At 64.5% G+C, this 18363-nt stretch overlaps 2 protein-coding genes across 6 annotated transcripts; one reads left to right on the top strand and one right to left on the bottom strand.

Annotated features, from left to right (window-relative positions):
* The first annotated feature begins 785 nt into the window (after positions 1 to 785).
* FPGS (folylpolyglutamate synthase) lies at positions 786 to 6581 on the top strand. Of its 3 annotated transcripts, none has more exons than XM_038156418.1 (15): positions 786 to 926; positions 2759 to 2887; positions 2993 to 3046; positions 3155 to 3219; positions 3296 to 3410; positions 3503 to 3580; positions 3854 to 3915; positions 4018 to 4120; positions 4219 to 4296; positions 4370 to 4517; positions 4595 to 4693; positions 4876 to 5026; positions 5125 to 5200; positions 5528 to 5594; positions 5691 to 6581. In XM_038156418.1, the coding sequence occupies exons 1-15, from the start codon at positions 909 to 911 to the stop codon at positions 6116 to 6118; spliced, it is 1671 nt and encodes a 556-aa protein (XP_038012346.1). In that variant the 5' UTR covers positions 786 to 908; the 3' UTR covers positions 6119 to 6581. The 3 variants fall into 3 exon arrangements, with proteins under 3 accessions (XP_038012346.1, XP_038012344.1, XP_038012345.1); XM_038156416.1 differs by lacking the exon at positions 786 to 926 and adding an exon at positions 1739 to 1816; XM_038156417.1 differs by lacking the exon at positions 786 to 926 and adding an exon at positions 2023 to 2651.
* Positions 6431 to 18133, bottom strand: ENG (endoglin). Of its 3 annotated transcripts, none has more exons than XM_038156412.1 (15): positions 17854 to 18131; positions 13423 to 13580; positions 11201 to 11335; positions 10449 to 10614; positions 10099 to 10255; positions 9801 to 9930; positions 9390 to 9561; positions 9164 to 9306; positions 8894 to 9031; positions 8490 to 8534; positions 8277 to 8387; positions 7939 to 8184; positions 7674 to 7737; positions 7477 to 7578; positions 6431 to 7045 (listed from the first exon to the last, which is right to left on the bottom strand). In XM_038156412.1, the coding sequence occupies exons 1-15, from the start codon at positions 17909 to 17911 to the stop codon at positions 6876 to 6878; spliced, it is 1995 nt and encodes a 664-aa protein (XP_038012340.1). In that variant the 5' UTR covers positions 17912 to 18131; the 3' UTR covers positions 6431 to 6875. The 3 variants fall into 3 exon arrangements, with proteins under 3 accessions (XP_038012340.1, XP_038012341.1, XP_038012342.1); XM_038156413.1 differs by having other exon boundaries at positions 6431 to 7065; positions 17854 to 18125; XM_038156414.1 differs by lacking the exon at positions 6431 to 7045 and adding an exon at positions 7055 to 7195 and having other exon boundaries at positions 17854 to 18133.
* Between the last annotated feature and the right edge of the window lie 230 nt (positions 18134 to 18363).

Here is an 18363-nt window from a genome sequence, read left to right as displayed (position 1 = left end):
AAAGTGTCTCCATCCATGCTGGGGCTCTTACAAATGGTACCGGGACTGGCAGGGCTGGGAGTAGCTGCCCTGGACCGAACTGGGCCCTGCTTGGAGATGTCTCAGCTCTCTTGGTCTGTCATAGCTCCTGCATGGAGTATCCTCTGATCACTGGAGCGTTGGTGAAGGATGAGGCAGGTGCTTCTGAGTCATCAGATATGTCTTGGGGAAGGCAGAGCCACCCTAGACAGCATGACTGGCTCTCCCTGGAGACTGGGATCTAGCCTAAGAAAGGGCTTATTGGGCAAACCAGAGAGGTGGCTGGCAGAGCTGGATGCTCCATGTAGCCAGGAGACCAGGATAGCTGGTCTCTGTGACAGCACATGGCATCCATGCTTTCTTCATTGCAGACCATGACTGGGAGTCATACTGGATACACCCAACCTGCTGCAGCCAAGCACTGCCCTGTGCCTCAGGTGAGACCTGCCCTCCTGCTGTCTGCAGGGATTTCAGGATAGCGTGGCAGGGCTGGTCACGTTGTGCTGGGAGCAGGGGGACACTCATGTGTCCCCTGCTCTCTCCTGGAGCTCTCTGCATGAGAGACTAGAACAAGACCACTGCCTCCTTTGGGTACAGTGACTAGCCTGACCCACTGGGATCACCTGTGCACACTTTGTGTCAGAACTCGTCAGGATCAATTCACAGAGAGCAAGTGCTCCTCCACAGCTGCAGTGTCCCGTGGCTATCAGCTGTAGCCAGCCGTCTTCTCCCTGAGCCCTGGGAATGCCAGGATCCCAGGATCCAAGGTGTACAGCTGGTGATAGCATTTGGCACGCGGCAACTTGTCAGTTAACAATTACTGACAAAAGCCATTGCTAGCGTAAAGTCTCATGAGGAAGTGGTGGTGAGTGGGGCCATTCTCAGGCTTGATGAAAGACATGTACAAGGTAACTCTGTCTTGGTTTGGGGCTCTGAAACAGCGGTTTTTGGGGGGGCTTTGTTTCTTTGGAAAAACAGTCAGTTATGAGCAATAAGCCAGTTGACTCGTGCCACTGTGGATGAACACGGTCCTGTCCCAAACGGCTGGTGTGACCCTCCTGTCGCTGTGCTGCCTAAACCCAGACAGCAGTGGCAGCCTGCACGACAGCACCGGGCCCTCCCGGGGGCAGTTCGGGTCCGGGCAGCCCGAGACCCCCGTGCTGTTCCTGGGGAGCTGGGGGGGCTCAGCGCCATCAGCTGCCGTCCATTCACACACAGCACCGCTGCCACGAGCAGGGCCGGCTGCTGCGGCTCCGCCGGCCCCGGGCCGGGGCGGCGCTGCCGGGCGGGGGCTGCGGAGCTCCGGGAGCCCTGAGGCCCAGCTTGGGCTGTGGGGGCTGTAGGGCCACGTCCCTGTGCTGACATGCCAGACTGAGCGACCTCGAGTCGGGTCGTGCGGGACGCATGTCCCGAGCGGGGCGGCCGGGATGGGGTCCCGTGTCCCTCCCGTGTCCCTCCCGCGTCCCTGCCGTGTCCCTGCCGTGTCCCCGCCGCAGTGTCCGGAGGGGCGCGGGGGCGGCCGCCTCGCTGCCCCTCTCAAAGATGGCGCCCCCCCCTTTTCCTCACGCGACGTGGCGCGCGCTGCCAGCTTCAAAGATGGCGTCGGCGGCGTCGGTGGGGGGGTGGTGCCGGGACGGCCCCGCCCCCTTCCCCTCGGCGGCGCGCGCGGCCAGCGCGGGGCGGCGCGCACGCGGCGGGGATGGTGGCGCGGGGGCTGCGCGCGCTGCGCGGGGCGCTGCGGGCCGGGCGGCGCCGCTTCAGCACGCGCCCCGCGCGCGCCCCCGCCACGGACTACCAGGTACCGCGCGGGGCCGCGCGCCGGGCCGGGCTCGGGGCCGCGCCTGCGATGGGGCCGCGGGGCCGCGCGGGGCGGCAGCGCCGCTCCCCTCCGCACCCCCCGCGCCGCCCCCCGCCGCCCCGGGGCCCGACCGGCTGCCCGGCGCCCCGTCTCCCCGTCTCCCCGCTTTGTGCTCGGGTCACCCCGCAAAGCGCCGTGCCCCGCCGCAGCAGCGGGTGAGCCCGGCCTGCAGCGGTAATCACGGCGTGTCCCGGCCGCACGCGGCCGCGCCAGGTGCCGTGGGGATGACGGCGGCGTCCGGCGTGGAGCGCCCCTGGCGCAGGCGGCAGCGGTCCCGCTCTGCAGAGCCGGGCGCTCTCGGTGGCGGTGCTGCTGTCTGTCGGTTGCCTGGGGGAGTGTCCCCACACTGGGGACAGGGGTTGGTGTCCCAACCGCCAGGTCCCCCTGCAGCAGCCGGCCGTGCAGCGCCAGGCTCACGGCCCCTCGGCGTGGCCCTGGGGGGCTCGCTGGCAGTGGTCACCTCTCAGGTGTGCCGTGCAGGTGCGGCGTTGCTGCTGCAGTAGCGCCGCTCATTGAACGCCAGCGCTGGAGCGCGGCCCGCTCCCGCCGGCGGCGACCTTGCCCCGCTGGGCAGCGCTGGGTGCCGGCGCTGGCCTGTCCCGTGCCCCACCGCGGGGACAAGGGGCACCTGGGGAGGGGCCGGTAACCCCTGCCCATAAGTAGCCTGGCCCCGTGACGGGATCCGGCGCTGGCGGCACGTCCCCGCGGCACCATGGCCGAGATGCTGCCGGCGTGGGTGACCAATGGCACCGCCGAGGGGACTGAGCCCGACGGGGTGGGTCAGGGTGCGGCGGGCTCTGGGCAGAGTGGCCCCGGGGCTGTGGCGCTGCCGCAAGGCTGCTGTGCTGGGCACTATCCCGACTGCCCTGGGCGTCTTTCCAGGATGCAATCCGGATGCTCAACACCCTGCAGACCAATGCCAGCTACCTGGAGCAGGTGAAGCGGGAGCGCGGTGACCCCCAGGCCCAGCTGGAAGCCATGCAGGGCTTTTTGGAGAGGAGCGGACTGAAGGTGAAGGGCTGATCCCCGTCCCTGTTCCCCCTGTCCTGTTAGCACTGCCACCATGCTTGGTGCTGGCTGCCGAGGGGGTCTCACAGGGTGGATGAACTCTTACAGGTCGAGGACCTGGATCGACTGAACATCATCCACGTCACGGGGACGAAGGGCAAGGTGAGGCGGGTGGGCGGTGCTGTGGGGGACTGGGGGGCTCGGGGCTCTGCTGGTGTCTGTGGCTCTGCCCTGCTCTGAACGGGGGGTTTAACACAGCTGTCTCCTCAGGGCTCAGCGTGCGCTTTCACTGAATGCATCCTCCGCAGCTACGGGCTGAAGACGGGCTTTTACAGGTGGGCAGGGCGTCAGGAGGGTTTTGAAGGGCCAGTGGAGCTGTGCCTAACTCTTCCCCCTGCTCTGTACCCTCAGCTCCCCTCACCTCGTGCAGGTGCGCGAGCGGATCCGCATCAATGGGCAGCCCATCAGCAAGGACCTCTTCAACAAGTACTTCTGGCTGGTCTACAACCGCCTGGAGGAGACCAAGGTGGGGCCAGCAGGGTTTGTGGGGGTGCTCTCTCCCTTGGGTCCCCCGCTCCCAGGGTCACGCGCTCACCCTCACCCTGCTCTGCCTGGCAGGACCCAGCAGATGCCAGCATGCCGGCGTATTTCCGCTTCCTCACCATCATGGCCTTCCACGTCTTCCTGCAGGAGAAGGTCAGTGGTGGTGGCCTCCAGCTTGTGACAGGAATGTCAAGTTGGTGGGGACTTCAGGGAGGGTGGATTTGGGTCAGAATTTGCGTGGATCAGCCTGTCATGGCTGTAAACAGGATGCCGTGCCAGGTAGATGATGCCCCCACAAACAGGGATGTGCTCAGGTGCGGGTTTGGAAGGGCTGGTGGCAGGGACCTGTCTCCACCCACATCCCTGAATCCATGGGGGCATTTCCTGCTGGTGGCTCTGATGGGTCCAGTGTCCCCGTGTCCCCAGGTGGACCTGGCAGTGGTGGAAGTTGGCATTGGCGGCACCTATGACTGCACCAACATCATCAGGTAGGAGCTGGCAGGGCTGAGCCTGTCCCCAGGGCTGCCAGGGCCTGATGTCCCCACAGTGTAGGGGGGAACAGCAGGGACACTGCCATGCTGCATTCCCAGGGCGCCGGTGGTGTGTGGGGTCTCCTCCCTGGGCATCGACCACACCAGCATCCTGGGGGACACCATGGAGAAGATCGCCTGGCAGAAGGGGGGCATTTTTAAGGTAGGGAGACCTGGTCTTCTCTCTCCTGTTGTGTTTTTGGGGTGCATTCCCCCATGTCCCTGAGCACGCCCGTGTCACTAAGCACCCCATCCTTCCAGCCCGGCGTGCCGGCGTTCACCGTGGCGCAGCCGGAGCGGCCGCTGGAGGTGCTGCGGGAGCGAGCCCAGGAGCGGAAGGTGAGCTGCTGGTGGGGGTGTGGATTGGGGTGCCCCATCCCACGGCGGGGGGCTCAGCCTGCTCTCCCCACAGTGTCCCCTCTACCTCTGCCCGGAGCTGGATGACTTTGAGGAGGGCTGCCGGGCGCTGGAGCTGGGGCTGGCAGGTGCCCACCAGCGCTCCAACGCCGCCCTGGCCTTACAGCTGGCACGGACGTGGCTGCAGCGCCGCGGCTGCCAGGGTAAGGCAGGGGGACGGGGCAGGGGCCAGACCCCACCAGGGCCCCTGAGGGCTCAGTGGGATGCCTGTCCTGCCTAGGTCTTGGGGAGCTGAAGGAGGTGCCGCCAAGCACCGAGCTGCTGGGGAGGCCAGTGCCACTGGCGCCCGCCTTCCGACTGACCGATGCCATGATCCAAGGTGCGGTATGGCCATGCCAGGACCCCCCCTCGCCGTGTCACAGGGCGTTGTGGGGCCATGCTGGACCCCAGCCAGTGCCACGTGTGCTGGAGGGCACAGTCTGCCCCACACTGGATTCCCACGGGGTTCCGGTGCTGGGGATGGGGGTATGGGGGTCCCAGCCATGCCCTGTGTTGCCCCAGGCCTGCGGGACACAGAGTGGCTGGGCCGGACTCAGGTGCTGTCCCATGGCCCTGTGACGTGGTACCTGGACGGAGCTCACACCACCAGCAGCATCCAGGCCTGTGTCCGCTGGTTCCGCCAGGCCGCCCTCAACCAGGACAAGCCCCATGAGTAAGGAGAGGATGCAAAGGGGGGCGCACATTGCGGGGTGTGGTGGCGGTGCTGCAGGTCCCCTGGGGGCACGGGCCACTTGCCCTTTCTCCCTGCAGTGGTTCTGAGGTGCGTGTGCTGCTCTTCAATGCCACAGGCGACCGGGACACGGCGGCGCTGCTCAAGCTGCTGGTGGTGAGGTTTGGGGGGCACGGAGGGGTCACTGTCCCCCGGTGCCTGGGCTCTCTGCCGGTTCTGGGACCTGCTTTGCTGTGGGTGCAGGGAGCCACGAGGTGGAGCTGGCACCCTGTCTGTCTGTCTGTCTGCCCGTCCTGCTGTCCCGGCGTGTATCCCACCTCATCTGCTCCCTACAGGGGTCTCACAGTCCTGGGTGTGGGGAAGGGACTTGGATCATCCCCTGCCCCATCCCCTGTAACTCCACTGGTGTGGTACTGCCCCAGTGGAAATGCCATGGGTGGGTCCTGAGGGTTCCCACAGCGCTGATTCCTCCTGTCTCCGCAGCCCTGTCACTTTGACTATGCTGTCTTCTGCCCCAACTTCACAGAGGTGTCGGTGGCCAACAATGCAGGTGAGTGCTGGGGAGACAGGGTCTCCCCCATCTTCCCTCTCTGATCCCTCCCCAGCTCCCCTTGCCATCCCTGACTGCTGTCTCCATCCCTCCCAGACCAGCAAAACTTCAACGTGACGCTGGAGAATGCCCTGACCCGCTGCCTGGAGAACCAGCGGACATGGACGAGGCTCCTGGAGGAGAAAGCGGGGCAGGACCCCTGGCTCCCATCCCCGCTGCGGGTGGGGGGGCTGCTGCAGCCGACCCCCGGCCGAGGCTCCCTGCTCCTGGTGCCCCCGGCCCCACGCCCCCTCAATTCCCCAGCCCTGGTGTTCCCGTGCCTGGCGCAGGCGCTGCGGTGGGTGGCGCAGGGCCGGGACCCCCAGCTGGCAGCCCCCGCGGCCTCGGGGGCTCACCCCCACCCCGCGGCCAGCAGCGGGGCCGTGCTGCTGCGGGAGGCGGCCGCTGTCCGGGTCCTGGTCACCGGCAGCCTGCACTTGGTGGGGGGAGCGCTCCGGCTGCTCGTCCCCGCGCTGTCCCAGTGACGGGGGCACGGGGCTTTGCCCCTCTGTTTACATGAAGCGCCGGTTCTGCCCCCAGTGATGCTCAGAGGCATCTGGAGGGGCATGTGGGGCCCCCCCACCCCATCCTGGCTTGGCTGTTTTCACCCCAGTGCCTTCTGCCTGTGCCCTTCCCGGGATGCTGTCCGTGGGGGGATGCTCCTGGCCTCCATCCCCTCCCTAGTCAGACCGGCTGGGGGGACCCCCAGGGTTTGGGGGCTGCCCCAGGCTGTGATGAGTCCAGTGCCTGGTAGGTGGGAGCCTCAAGCCGTGGCAAGGCTCAGCATCAGGGCACGATTAATTTAACATAGGGAAGGTTTTTATTATTATTGATAAGAGTTTGTAACTTGGACGGGGAGCTGCAGGGAGCGGTGGGTTCTGCCCATCGTCCCGTGGGAGGGCAGCAGCCTTGCACCATCCTCCACAAATAAACCTCTTGCTGCTCCCACTGCTGCCTGCTGCCTTCTTGGGGGGAGGCAGGAGGGGCACGGGGGTCACCCCAAGTGCTGGGGCATGTCCAGAGGGCACCCACTTCTTCTTCCCCCCCCATTTGATGGGGAGCCTTGTGGGAGGTTTTGGCAATAGCTGCTCTTTCTGCCTCCCCACTGCAGCGGGGGAGCCCAGGGGGGTTGCAGGGTGCCCCCCCCCGGTGTGGGCTGCCCTCAGGGGGCCAAAGCATTCACTGAATGAGTAATGGAGGCCCCCTCTGGGCTCGGCCTGAGATTTGGGGCAAAAAATCAGCTTAATGGCACTGGGCTGGGTCCCCAAGTCCGTTGGCCGTGGGCTGCGCGGGCTCGGGGGGGCCCGGGGGTGTCAGGCCATGCTGCTGGTGGAGCAGGGGGTGCTCTGGGTGCTGCCGATGCTGTGGTTGGTGCTGCTGCTCTCCGAGGCTGGCGCCGTGCTGGAAACCGGCTGCAGTTTGGAGATGGGACCTGGCTCACACCGCCCGCCACGGGGGAACACCAAGGGGAAACCAGACTCAGGGCGAACAGTGGTGGCCTTGGCTCAGCCCCGGGGACCCTCCAGCCCTCACGGATCGCTCCCCAGCCGACCCCTGAGCCCCTGGGATGGAGATGAGCATGAGACACCAGGAGCAGGAGGGAGGGCAGATGGCAGAGGGGCCCCAGGCAAGCAGGAGGGACCCTGAGGAGCTGAAGACACCCGAAGCAGGGCTGTTCCCCTGTGGCATTGCCAGCTCTGTACAGATGAGGGCAGCGGAGCAGCCTGGTCCCTGGCTCACCTGGGGACTTGGGCCAGGAGGGAAAAACGGGCAACCCAGAAAGGGACACGCATGCGGCTCCCCCATCCCACCACGGGAGTCCCCAGGGGTGGTGGATACTCACGGGTGTGCGAGTAGATGTACCAGAGCACGGCAGTGAGGAGTGCCCCGATGAGGAAGGCGCCGAAGGTGATGCCCAGGACGGCGGCCAGCCCCAGCCCACGGTCTGTGGGAGGACGAGGCTGTCAGCACTGCCACACTGGGAGAGTCCCTCTCCCTCTGCCATTCCCATCCTGACCACCTCCCTTGCCCTGAACTCACAGTTGAGCGGCCGCCAGGCATCCTTCACTCTCACCTCCAGGACCTTCTCAAAGATGGTGTCGTTCTGCGGAGGTGGAGGTTGGGGTGAGAGGGGGGAGAGGTGCTCCCCTGCAGGATGGCAGAGGTGGGGGCCCCCCGGCTCTGCAGACCAGGGGATGCTGCTCCTGGATGGGCTCCATCACCCAACGGTGTGGGACAAACCCATCAGGGGGCTCCTGCCCATGGGGACCAGCGCACCACAGCGTGGGGAGGGGGCTGCACTCACCTGCAAGCCGGCCTTGCACTTGAGGATGGCAGAGAAGGGGATGTGTCCGCCCTCAGGAATGGTGTAGGTGAAGCGGAAGCGCCAGACCTTCCTCCCGTGGCTGCTGGGGGGCCCCTCCAGCACAGCCACCCCCGCTCCCCGCGCCTCCCCGCCCTGCACCAGCAGCACGGGCTCCCGCTCCGAGGCCACCAGCCAGCACTCCTTCAGCTGCAGGTCGGCTGGGTGATCCATCCACCGCATGGACGCCTGCACGGGGAGGCGACGGGGCACACCATCAGCGTCACTGGCCCGGGGCCGGCCGGGCTGCCCCAGCCTGGGCTCCGGGACGGTGGCAGTACCTGCACAAAGGCCTCCTTGTTGATCTCCAGCTCCGTCTGTGGTGCCTTGAAGTCAGAGGTGGGGAAAAGGCGCAGGAAGAGCTCCCGCGGGATCTCACACTGGAAGCCCACCTGCAAGAGGGGGGCAGCACTAAGGGGGAACCCAGCACCCGGCTGACAGTGCCATTTGCACCTTCTCCCACCCCTGGACCTGCTGGGAAACCCGGCTCTTACCCGCACGCTGCGGAGCACTGCATCCTTGGCCAGGCTGAGGATGAGCTGCGGGAAGGCAGGAGGGTGGGTCAGCCAGGTGGTCCCCACTGCGGGAGTCTATTGCTGGGATGGGATGGGATGGGATGGGATGGGATGGGGTGGGATGGGATGGGATGGGATGGGATGGGATGGGATGGGATGGGATGGGATGGGATGGGATGGGATGGGATGGGATGGGATGGGATGGGATGGGATGGTCCCACCCACACACTCCTCCTCCATCACAGCTCTGGGCTGCAGGATGATGTTTCCAGCCATGCAAAAGCAAGGAGGTCCTGGTGGAGGAGCCCCACTGGCAATCACTGAACCTCCCTTGGGCCATCAGTGGGGCTGAAGGCAACACCCCCAGCTAACCCCCCTCTCACCTCATTGTTGGCATAGCCCCTGTCCTCCAGTGAGGTGCCACAATGGTTGAGGGGGCTTTTCAACATGAAGTGGGTGGCATTTTTCTCTGCCTGGCAGCTGATGTCCTTCAGGGTGATGTTCACCACGTCCTTGATGGGCTGGGAGGAAAGCACATTGTAGTCAGCCACTGACTGGGGACAGCCCTGTGCCACCCACCCCGAACACCCAGGGGAAGATGAAACTTCTGAGTGATTGTGGTGGACATTAGCAGCCCTCTCCATCCTCCTCACCTCTAGGTAGGATCTGATGATGACAATCTCCATGGTTTCATCTGTGCACTTCCAGGGCTTGAGTGTGAGCAGCACTTGGCGGGGCAAGTCTGGGGGCTGTGTGATGACAACGGGGGCGGTCGTCACAGGCGTCTTGACCGTATCTGCAGGACAGGGAGATGGGGAGGCTGAGTGGGAGCTGTGGAACTCCCCATCCCACCGTGCCCTGGGGCCCTGGGGGCCTCACCGTGCTCATGAATCTGCAGGCTGATGTGGGTGCTGGCAGGGATGGCGGAGTAGGAGGCAATGACGCTGTAGTTCTTCTCAAAGGCTGTAGCAACGAGGCCCTGCTCTGTGTCGGGCAGGGAGTGCCCCTGGAACAGCACTGGGAAAATGGATATCTTGTAACTCCCAGAGACCTGCAGTGAGGAGGAAAGGGGGGAACACAGAGGGGCTAAGTGGAGACAGGGACAGCTGGGGGTGCACAAGGCAGGGTTCGTCCCAGTAATGAGGGCTTGCAGCAAGGGGGCTGCCACTCGCCCATGTCTAATGTCTCCAGGTGCCCTCCTGCCACCTTCCCCATGACACCAGCACCTCCTGGGCACCTGGCAGACCCCTTGGTGGGGGTGGTGGGGAAAACATGTTCCTCTCAGCATACCAGGAACTGGATGTTGCACTCTGGGGAGACGAACCAGGTGAAGTTGGCCTTGCTCTGCAGGATGAGGATCTGGTTGCGAGCAGAATTCTGAGGACAGCTCAGAGAGAGGTTCACCGCTGTGATGGAGGAGCTGCAAAACCACAAGACCCCCATTCTCAGCATTCTATACCAACCGGTCCCACATCCAACTCAGGATGTGGGGCTCTGCCTTTGGGAAGCCCAACACCTTCCCAAGCATCTCCAAGCATATCCCACTGCCTGTCCCACCCCTGGGGTCCCACTGCTGGCACTGTGGTACCTGGGCTCCGACAGAAAATGGACGATGTGAGCAGCCCTGGTGCTCTGGGCATCACTGCGTGAGCAGCTCTTCACCCCGTGGAAGAAGACCTCAGCCTCAAGGTGTGGAATGGCACTGAAGTTCTCCTGGGGAATGCACTCTGGAGGGCTGTGGGCATCTGTGGAGGTGGCCGGGTGATCAAAGTCAAACTGGGCTCAGTGCATGGGGAAGTGCTCAGGGCCAGGGGCATCAGTCCCCATGGCATCTCCCCAGGGAAGGTACTTTGCCCCAGGAGGTTGTCACCCTTCTGGAACAGAAAGACCATTTCTGCCCACTCCAGCCCCCCAGTGCTAGCCCCCAGCCCCACGCACCTTCTCCCAGGTGGAGCTGGATCCTGCGGGGGTCCTGCAGCTCGCTGTAGGATGTGATGCCCCCATAGGTAGCCTGAGCCCAGGCCAGCAGCTGCCCCTCACTGGAGACGATGGGTGGCTTGGGGTTTGGTGCTCTGATGGTGCTCTCTGGGCTGAGGCGGGCGTCCTGTGGGCCAAGTGACAGCCTGAGCCGGGGTGAGGAGCAAGGTGCATCCCTCCCTTACACAGGCTGGCATGGGGAAAGCAAGGAAAACCTTTCCCGTCAGTGTGCAGGATACAAATGTGAACCTAAGCCAGGGGAGTGTCCCTGGAGCCTGGGCTGGGGGTCACCCCGGATAGGTGGGGGGTTTTGGGGCCATGAGCTGGGAGCAGCGAGAGTGGCCAGAGGCACACGGAGGGCTCAGCCCACTTTATTATTAGCCACAAACAAAGCAGGAGGTTTATTTTGCTAACAAAGCGCCCGACCCCGGCTCAGCTCGCTGGAGCCAAACCCCATCCCTGACCTTCCTCCCGCCGGCTGGAGGAAATGGGAGCTTTTTCCAGCCCTGTGCGTCATTCCCTGCCCGGCCAGCCCAGTGCTCAGAGCCGCCAGCAACGGGCAGGAGCGTCCCCTCCTCCCCGGGGCACCACAAGCATCATGTCTGGTGATCGCAGGGACCAGTCTCCAGCAGTGACCCCCTTAAACACCCCCACGGATGGCCCGAGCCCTGCTGCCCCCCGGCATTGCTCCATTGTGGGGCTGCGGCACTCACGGTGCTGAGGATCAGGTTTGAGCACGGGGAGATGACGGTGGCAGAGCAGTGGGTGCAGAGGAGGATCAGCACTGCTGGCCGGCTGCAGGAATCAGCTTGTGGGGTGACTGTCACCATCAGAGGGACAGGAGAGACCTGGGGTGGAAGAGGAGAGCGTCACCACTGTGGCCACCAAGCCCCAGCTGCTGTCACCTTCCTGGCTGCTCCCTGGAGCCGGAGGGAGCAGGGAGAGCCTGAGGCTGGCCCCGAGATGAGCCATGCAAGAGGCAGCCATGGCCGGGTTTAGGGGCAGGGATGCCACGTAGGTGTGTACCTACACTGGCAGGGCAAACACGCCCTGGCTAAGGGACCAGCAGGATGCCCACCTGGAAGATGATGTTATCCCCACACTGGTGTCCAGGACACCCCCCATAGTGAGGTCTAGGCACCCCCTTCTTAGGGACCAGGGCATCCTTGAACTAGAGACTGAGTAATCTCTGCACTGGGTATGAGTGTCCCCCCACTGTGGGTGGGGTATCCCCACACTGAGGACTGGAGCATCCTCACTGTAGGTACTGGGGTATGTCCCACTGAAGACTGGAGAATCCCCACCCTGGGCTCTGGGGCATCCCCCTGGCCGGTTTCCCAGCCCCATCCCAGCACTGTGCAGCCGCTGCAGGCTCAGGTGCGTCCATCCTGCTGTGCAGGGATGCCTGGGCACAGAGGTGGCACACACCATTCCTCGTGGCTAGCACGGCCTGCTTGCCTCTAGCCGGAAATCCGGATGGGGAAGTCAAAACTCCAGGCGCTAAGTTTGGCAACTGCTGCTCGCAAAGCTCTGAGCAGAGGGAGAGGGAGAGGGCAGGGAACGCCAGCCGGGGCCGGGGCGGGTGGAGGCTGCTGCCAGCGCCGTGCACAGGGCTGGCGGGATGAGGCCGTGGGCATCCCGGCCTGGCCACGGTCCCGTGGCAAGCGTGGGTGGCCAGGGACCCCGGGTGGCCCCGAGCGTCGGGGAGGAGCTGGCGGCTGTTTTTCCTGCCGCGTGTTTTGTGGCGCTCCATTGTTTGGCTGCGCGAGTGGCGGGAGCCTCGGCGCTCCCCGCCGCCGCCTTTCGGGTTATTTTTTTCTTTTTCTTCTCCTTTTTTTTTTTTCATCGTGGGGATCTGCTTATAGAAAGCAGCTTCCAGTAATTCTTCTATAAGTGGAGCCGTGTCCCTGCCCAGCTTCCCCCGCGCGCCGCGGGGCTCGGTGCCGCAGCCGTGACATCAGTGCGTGTCCCCTGTTGCCGCTGGTGACAACCCCGGGGCACCCCCGGGCCTGGCACTTATCCGGGATGCCAAGGCCAGGTTACACCAGTTTAGGCCAGGGGGGTCCTTGCAAAACCGACCTTCCCCAGCGCCTCGTGGTCTGGCTCCCCCTCCGCTCCAAAAGCAGAACTGGGAGAGCTGGGAGGTGGCAGGGAGGGGGGAGTGTGGCGCCGGGTGGCCCAGGGCTGGGCCAAAATTGGGTGCTGGGCCCCAGCCAGCGTGAGGGAAGCCGGGCTGTCCTGCAGAGCTGCCATGCGAACCCGTGAGCTGGTGCAAAGCCACCCAACAGTGCCAGCCAGTGCCACTGCCAGCCCTGACACCGCCCTTGCCCCAAAGCACCCACAGTGTGGTTATCACCCCTCAGAACAGCCCTGCCAACTTTGGAAGACAGGTTTCTGCTTGCTTGGACACCTTAAAATGATGTGCCTCCTTCATCTCTCCACTCTTTCCTCCATCCCTCCCTTCATCCCTCCTTCCATCTCTTCCTCCATCCTTTCCTCCATTCTACCTTCCATCCCTTCCTCCCTTCCACTTTCCATGCCTCCCTCCCTCCCCAGTGTGGTCACCACTGGGTACCCGTGGCTCTGCCCAGCTCCTGAGCCAGAGCCAGGCCACCTTCGCAGGGAAATGGAGTGTCCTGAGGTGTCCAGCACGGGAGTATCTGCCTTGGCAGCATGGGCTACTAAAGAATTTGCCTCTAAAGTCTTTACATTCCCATCAGGGGCAGAGATGCCCAAGGCTGTGCTTGGAGAAGCTTGGACAAGCTGCCATGGAGGAGGTTAATCCAGGTCCTTTCACTGCTCCTTACTTAGAGGAAGGTTTTCACAGCTGGGACACGCTGCCTGCTGAGGGCGGTGGCAGGATGACAGAGCTGTGGTGACACTGTGAAGGACACTCTAAGTTCTGCGGGGATGCACTGCGACCCCTTTTGCTCACCTCGGACCACTTGACGCTGAGGACATGGACTTCATGGCGAGTGTCCATGGAGCTGCTGCTGACACAGCCCCGGGGCACCGCGCTGGTGGCATAGGAGAGGGTGATGGGTGGCTCCGCTGTCACCGGCTGCAAGTCACAGCCCTCGGCTCTCCCGGGGTCTGGGCGGAAAACAAGAGACTGTCAGTCCCCGCCGCACGGATGTGGGGTGACACAGCACGGGGGGACGCGATGCAGGAGGGGGCTGAGTGTCTCCGCCAGCGCCGGCACTGCCCCTGCGGCCTCAGCCCCCGGCCCGGCGACAGCGCGGCCCCGCCGGGACCATCGCTACGTGTTCGCCCGGGGCCCGTCTGCCCCGCCAGCCCCCTCCGCAAGCCCGTTAATGACCCTTGGATCCGGGCTGGAAAAATCCACCGTCCCCGCTCGGCACTGCGGCGTGCCAGAACTCGCACCCAGCCGCCCCGAGGGCCGGGGCGGGGGCGGAAGCCCCCCCGCATTCCCCGGCCGCAGGAAAGTGGGAAGCGCAGGTATGGAAATGGCTGTGAAGCTCATCCTCGGCGGGCGCTGAGGCGTGAGCTTTGCCCCATCGCAAAGCCCCCGGCGGCGTGCGGCGAGCGGGGCCGGCCGGCGGCTGCCAAGGGAAATCCTGAGCGCAAACAGCCATTTGAAGGCCTGATCCTGTAAATCCCCACGTGCCTCGACAGTTTCCTCTGCCTCAGGCAGCCCCGCTGTGGCCGGGCTGTCCTTAACTTGGCCCCGAGGAACCGTCTGCATCCGTGGGTGCTCCCTTCCAGGGGGCCGGGAAGGACAGACCCCCGTGGTCTGCCAGCACGCAGCTGGGTTTCCAGGGGCTTTCTGTGGGGAGACAGTGCCTGGGACGCTGTGTTTCCTTTGGAGGTGGCCGCTGAGTTCTATCCCTTCCCGCTCCAACTTTTCCCATCCCTGGTGGCTCCAGCCAATGCACCGGGAGGTGCCGGACCAAACTCCAGTCCACCCGGCCACCCGCACCGGGACTGGGGCTAAGAGGCTGTGATGCTCCGGGTCGCTGAGTTTTTGGGATGCGGCACCCGGCAAAGGGCCATTCCGTCCAAGCTGTGCCCATCGTGGTGTCCCTGACCTGCGTCTCACCGCTGGGGTGGCCCGGCTGTGGCGGCGGGGTCACGGCACAGACCCCCGGTGCCGCTGCCGTGGGCCCACTCATTGTCCGGTGCTTCCTCCCCCCGGCGTGGCGGCCGCGCGGCCGGCAGCATCGGGAGGAAGATAAACAGCCGCTTATCTGGGCGCCGCAGGCTGTGTCCCTCTTCCCTTCCACTCCTGCCCCGACGGCACCGGGCACAGGCCGGGCAGCTCGCCGCTCCTCGGGCAGCATCCCGCTGGGAGCTCAGGCAGGGCCGGGGTCGCGGCTGGGCTCGCCCCGGCGGGGCAGGGATGCCGGAGGAGGGGATGCGGGGCAGCGGTGCCAGTCGGGCACTGTCTGTCCCTGGGGAAGGCAGCGGGCTCCAGCATTATGTCAGGATCAGATAAGGGGGCTCAGCTGGGCCGCCGGGGCGATCAGATAAGGGCACTGTTATTTTTGTACTCCAGGAAAGGGAAAAAAAAAAATTCAAAAGGAAGAAAGAAAGAAAATCCACTTCATGTTTTTCCAACCCGCGTTCTCCCTTGCTTTGGTGCTGCTGAGATCAGGGGGCAGGGATGGTCCCAATGTGGCTCCCCTGTGGGTCAGGGGCTGGGGGGCACATTCCTGGGGTTTTGGGAGCAGAGAGCAAAGCTGGGATGTGGGGTGCAGGGCAAGGGTGGCTCTGGCAGTGCAGGATGCCCAAAACCACTTTGGCATCCTTGCATCTGGCGGTGTTGCCTTGGCACTTGTGCAATGAGCTGATCCCGGACAGGAATGGGGATGGATCCTGCACTGAGAGGGAATTGTCATCCTCTGAGCCACTGCTGGCTGTGGCTGAGGAGGCACTGGGGGGCGGATGGTGGGGTGGGTGGGTCCAGGCTTTGGGCCTGACACAAACCAGATCATTCCTGCCACTCTCTAGGTGCCACGAAGCCTCTCCTCAGAGACGGGAGGGGTGACCCAGCACCATGCTCACCCCACGGGGAGCACTGCTGACCCCTGTCGAGGGGGACAGAAAGCCCCCCACCTCTGGAATCTGGCTGTGCCTGTGAGACACCCTGACACTGCACCACCAAGAGCACCCCAGTGCCACACCACTGCACCACCATGGACACCTCAGTGCCACACCACTGCACCACCATGGACACCCCAGTGCCACATCACTGCACCACCATGGACACCCCAGTGCCACAGCACTGCACCACCATGGACATCCCAGTGCCACAGCACTGCACCACCATGGACATCCCAGTGCCACACCACTGCACCACCATGGACACCCCAGTGCCACACCACTGCACCACCATGGACATCCCAGTGCCTCAACCACTGCACCACCATGGATATCCCAGTGCCACACCACTGCACCACCATGGACACCCCAGTGCCACAGCACTGCACCACCATGGACACCCCAGTGCCATAGCACTGTGCCCACTGCTATGGGGCTCTCAGTTCCATGGCACTGCGCCCGCTGTGGGCTCCCAGCCCCAGAGGTTCCTGTGAGGAAGAAGCAGCACCTGGACGGAATGTGGTGAGTAGCACAGGTAGGCAGGATGGGGACCATGTGTCCCAGCTAGGCAGGACATTCATGGACCACGTAGCACAGACGCTCAGCATGGGGACCACATGGCACAGCTACATGGGGCAGTGACGATATGGCACAGTCATGCAGGATGGGTCCATAGAGCACAGCTGCATACCTGAGGGGTGGTATGGCCAGAGGAGATGGTCTGTTTGCATGGCAGAGTGACACAGGACAGGGACCACACAGACACGTACGATAGGGACCGTACGGCTCCATTACAGAGCACAGGGACTGTGTGCCACAGCTGCGTTGGATGGGGATCATACAGCACAGATAAATAGGACAGGGGCCATAGAAACACACATTCAGGGTGGGGACCATATGGCACAGCTATGTAGGACTCAGCCCATACAGCACAGCCCTGTTAGGGCATGGATGGCACAGCCATATAGGGTGGAGACTGCTGGGGAAGAATATAAAGGTCATGGACACGTGGCACTGCCACACAGGACACAGGTGACATTGCACAGCTGTGTAGACGAGGACCACACGGCACAGCTGTGTGGTATAGGGACTATACATCACAGACAGGGAGGACGAGGCCTCTGTGGCACATCAACAGAGCACGTGGAGCATATGGCACGGGTATAGGATGGAGATTGTACAAGAAAGCGACAGAGGACACAGACCTCACTGCACATTCACACAGGACAGGGACACCACGGCACTGCCCTAGGGCAGGGACTGTGGCACAGCTATAGGATGGGCACCCAGTCTCACAGTTACACAGGACACAGGACCTACTGTACATCTACAAGGATGGAAACTGTCTGGCACAGCTCCAGGGGACATGGCCCCCACGGCACAGCCCCACTGGACAGGGACTGTGCGGCACAGCCACCAGACAGGGTTGTGATATAAGAGTGGGCATCAAGCCTGGCAGCGGGGCCACCCCAGCACCACCCATGAGCGCTGGCCCCCGAGGTGACCAGGAGGGACCAACCCAGCCGGGACACTCAGTGCCGCTGGCCGCAGCCTCTCTGGCGGCTGCTGCCTCCCCAGTTCCCTTCCCCCTTGCCAGCGGGCGATGTCCCCAAGTCCCCCAGCTCCCTGTCCCCCAGCTCCATCAGCAAGCACTGAAATCCCCCCCGTGGCTTTGCAGGGATCTCGGGGTGGCTCCGACTGCTCCGGAGGCATCTAAGCCCTCAACTCCCATTTGAGACTTTAAGGGTTTTTCCCATTTCTCACCCCCAGCTCCATCCCCACATTCCATATGAGGTTTTAAGGTTTTTTCCCCATTTCTTTCCAGCTCCAGTTCCACATCCCATGTGAGGCTTTAAGGGTTTTCTCCCGTTTCTTTTCCCCATCTCCTGGTCAACCCCTCCATACTCCGAGGTGACGGGGACCAAAGCCACCCCAGGCCCTCCCTGTGCCACCGTCTAGGTCAGGACTCAGCCACGGCGTCTTCAACACCTCCCACGCCCAGTGACGCAGCCGGGATTTCGGGGGTCCCAGGGAGTGGCAGGGCTCCGCCGTGTTCCGGGAATCGGGGTGGGTTTGTCCCTTCCCACATGGACGCTGCTCCCCAAAACATCCTCTCCCGGGGGGTTCCCGGGGGTGACAATCTCTGCCTGTGCGGGCACAGCCGGGACCCCTTTGGCCGCCGATCCGGAGTCACCGGCGGTCCGGCCGCGGCCGCCGTCCCGTCCCGGGGGTCCCGTCCCGCTGTCCCGTCCCGCGGGTCCCATCCCCGGGGTCCGGGTCCCTGGTGCCCCCCGTCTCCACTCACCCGGGCGGCCGAGCAGCGCCAGGAGCAGCGGCAGGAGCGGGACGGAGCGGGGGCCCATGTCCGCCGGCGGCCGCTGCCCGGGAGCCAGCGCCGAGTGCGGGCGGCGGCAGCGGCAGGAAACCGACTCCCTTCGGAGGAGGGTCCGCGGCGGAGGAAATGCCGCTGGCGGCGCTGGGGCCGGGCCGGCGGGGCCGGGGGGGCGGAGAGGATGGACCCCCCTCCCCCGGAGGCGCCGTGCCTCAGTTTCCCCACAGCGCCGTGCGGGGCTGCGCCTCCGGAGGGGCGCGCTGGGAGCGCCCCGGGCGGGGGGAGGGCGCTCCCAGCACCCGGGCGAGGCGCCCCCAGCGCCTCCCAGGGCTGGCACTAGTGAGTGCAGGGTGTGACACAGGGCTTCTGGTGGGGCCCACCCACCCAAATTATTCCCGAGCTGCTTCAGTGACGGGGATGGGGAGCTGCCCCAGGCGGTGGGGAAGGGGCTGCCCCCGACATTCAGCACCCCCTGCTCCCAGC

This window comes from Motacilla alba, chromosome 17, assembly GCF_015832195.1.
Source record: "Motacilla alba alba isolate MOTALB_02 chromosome 17, Motacilla_alba_V1.0_pri, whole genome shotgun sequence".
In the NCBI taxonomy this organism is placed as follows: Eukaryota; Metazoa; Chordata; class Aves; order Passeriformes; family Motacillidae; genus Motacilla; species Motacilla alba.
This window is presented reverse-complemented; position numbering and strand designations above follow the sequence as displayed.